The sequence below is a fragment of the Sphaeroforma arctica genome, assembly GCF_001186125.1.
Source record: "Sphaeroforma arctica JP610 unplaced genomic scaffold supercont1.1706, whole genome shotgun sequence".
Lineage (NCBI taxonomy): Eukaryota > Ichthyosporea > Ichthyophonida > Sphaeroforma > Sphaeroforma arctica.
In genome coordinates, this window is record NW_014038852.1 from 6972 (window position 1) to 7930 (window position 959).

General features: G+C 43.6%; 1 protein-coding gene across 1 annotated transcript; it reads right to left on the reverse strand.

The window, feature by feature from the left end:
* Nucleotides 1–337: 337 nt before the first annotated feature.
* On the reverse strand, nt 338–756 carry SARC_11476 (hypothetical protein; the record flags this gene model as incomplete). The annotated part of the gene is made up of 1 exon (XM_014294441.1): nt 338–756. The coding sequence occupies exon 1, from the start codon at nt 713–715 to the stop codon at nt 338–340; it is 378 nt and encodes a 125-aa protein (XP_014149916.1). The 5' UTR covers nt 716–756.
* Nucleotides 757–959: the final 203 nt, after the last annotated feature.

The following is a 959-nucleotide window of genomic DNA, read 5'->3' on the forward strand; positions in this document are numbered from 1 at the left end:
CGTGTGTGAGTGTACAGGTGTGTGTGTGTGTGTGTGTGTGTGGGTGGGTGTACACGTACACGTTGTTCATTCTGATCGTACAACAGTGCATACATCGAATATATATATGGGGTTAAAAAAATTTCATATGCTAGATTTGATCGGGAGCTATACATTAGAAGTGATGTTTATAAATGAATGTGTACAAGATACTAATGATTAACCTCGAAAGATAACTGTGTCCGCATAGTATACACGCGCGTGCGTTGGGCTGTATTCGTAGATGCGCTGCATCTCAATGAACTGGAAAGCACCACAGAAGAAGTAGTTACTATGAATGTACGTACTTACAAAAACATCAAGCAACGTGTTGCCGTACCTCCCCATTGCTGGCAGTGGAAGCTTTCTCGCTCCCCATATCAGCTCGGCCCTCAGCAGTCTCTCCATTGCTCAGGGGTTCAATTTCAGCAGCACTTGCACTCGCAGGTACATCGCCCTGAATACCTTTACCTGAGCCACTTTCAGCACTTCTCAGCCCAACAGTTCCCGTAACATCGCACGGCCCGGTGTCGATATCTTCGCCTAGGTCCTTTTTATCATCAAGAACATCACTGGAAACGCCAGCTTGACTGCTGGACATATCATTTTCCATTGTATATTTGACTCTCTTCGTGCCTAAAAGTGCGACTGATTCTTCTATCTCCACATCGCACTTCTGTTTTGAGTCCATTGTCATTGCTGTCGATACAATCAGTAATAGCTTGTGAAGTGTAAGAGTGTGTCTAATCAACGAACGCGATATTAGCGAGTGCGATATGTACTAGTAGAGGCTGGCCGGTGAGATAACAATCCCACACGTGAAAAATGCTATTTTACAACTTTCATAGAAAAAAAAAAACCCCTCATTTTGAAAAAAAACAACCCCCAGATGGTCGAAATGTCATGACCCTCTAGAGGGAGAGAGAAGAAAGAAAATATTG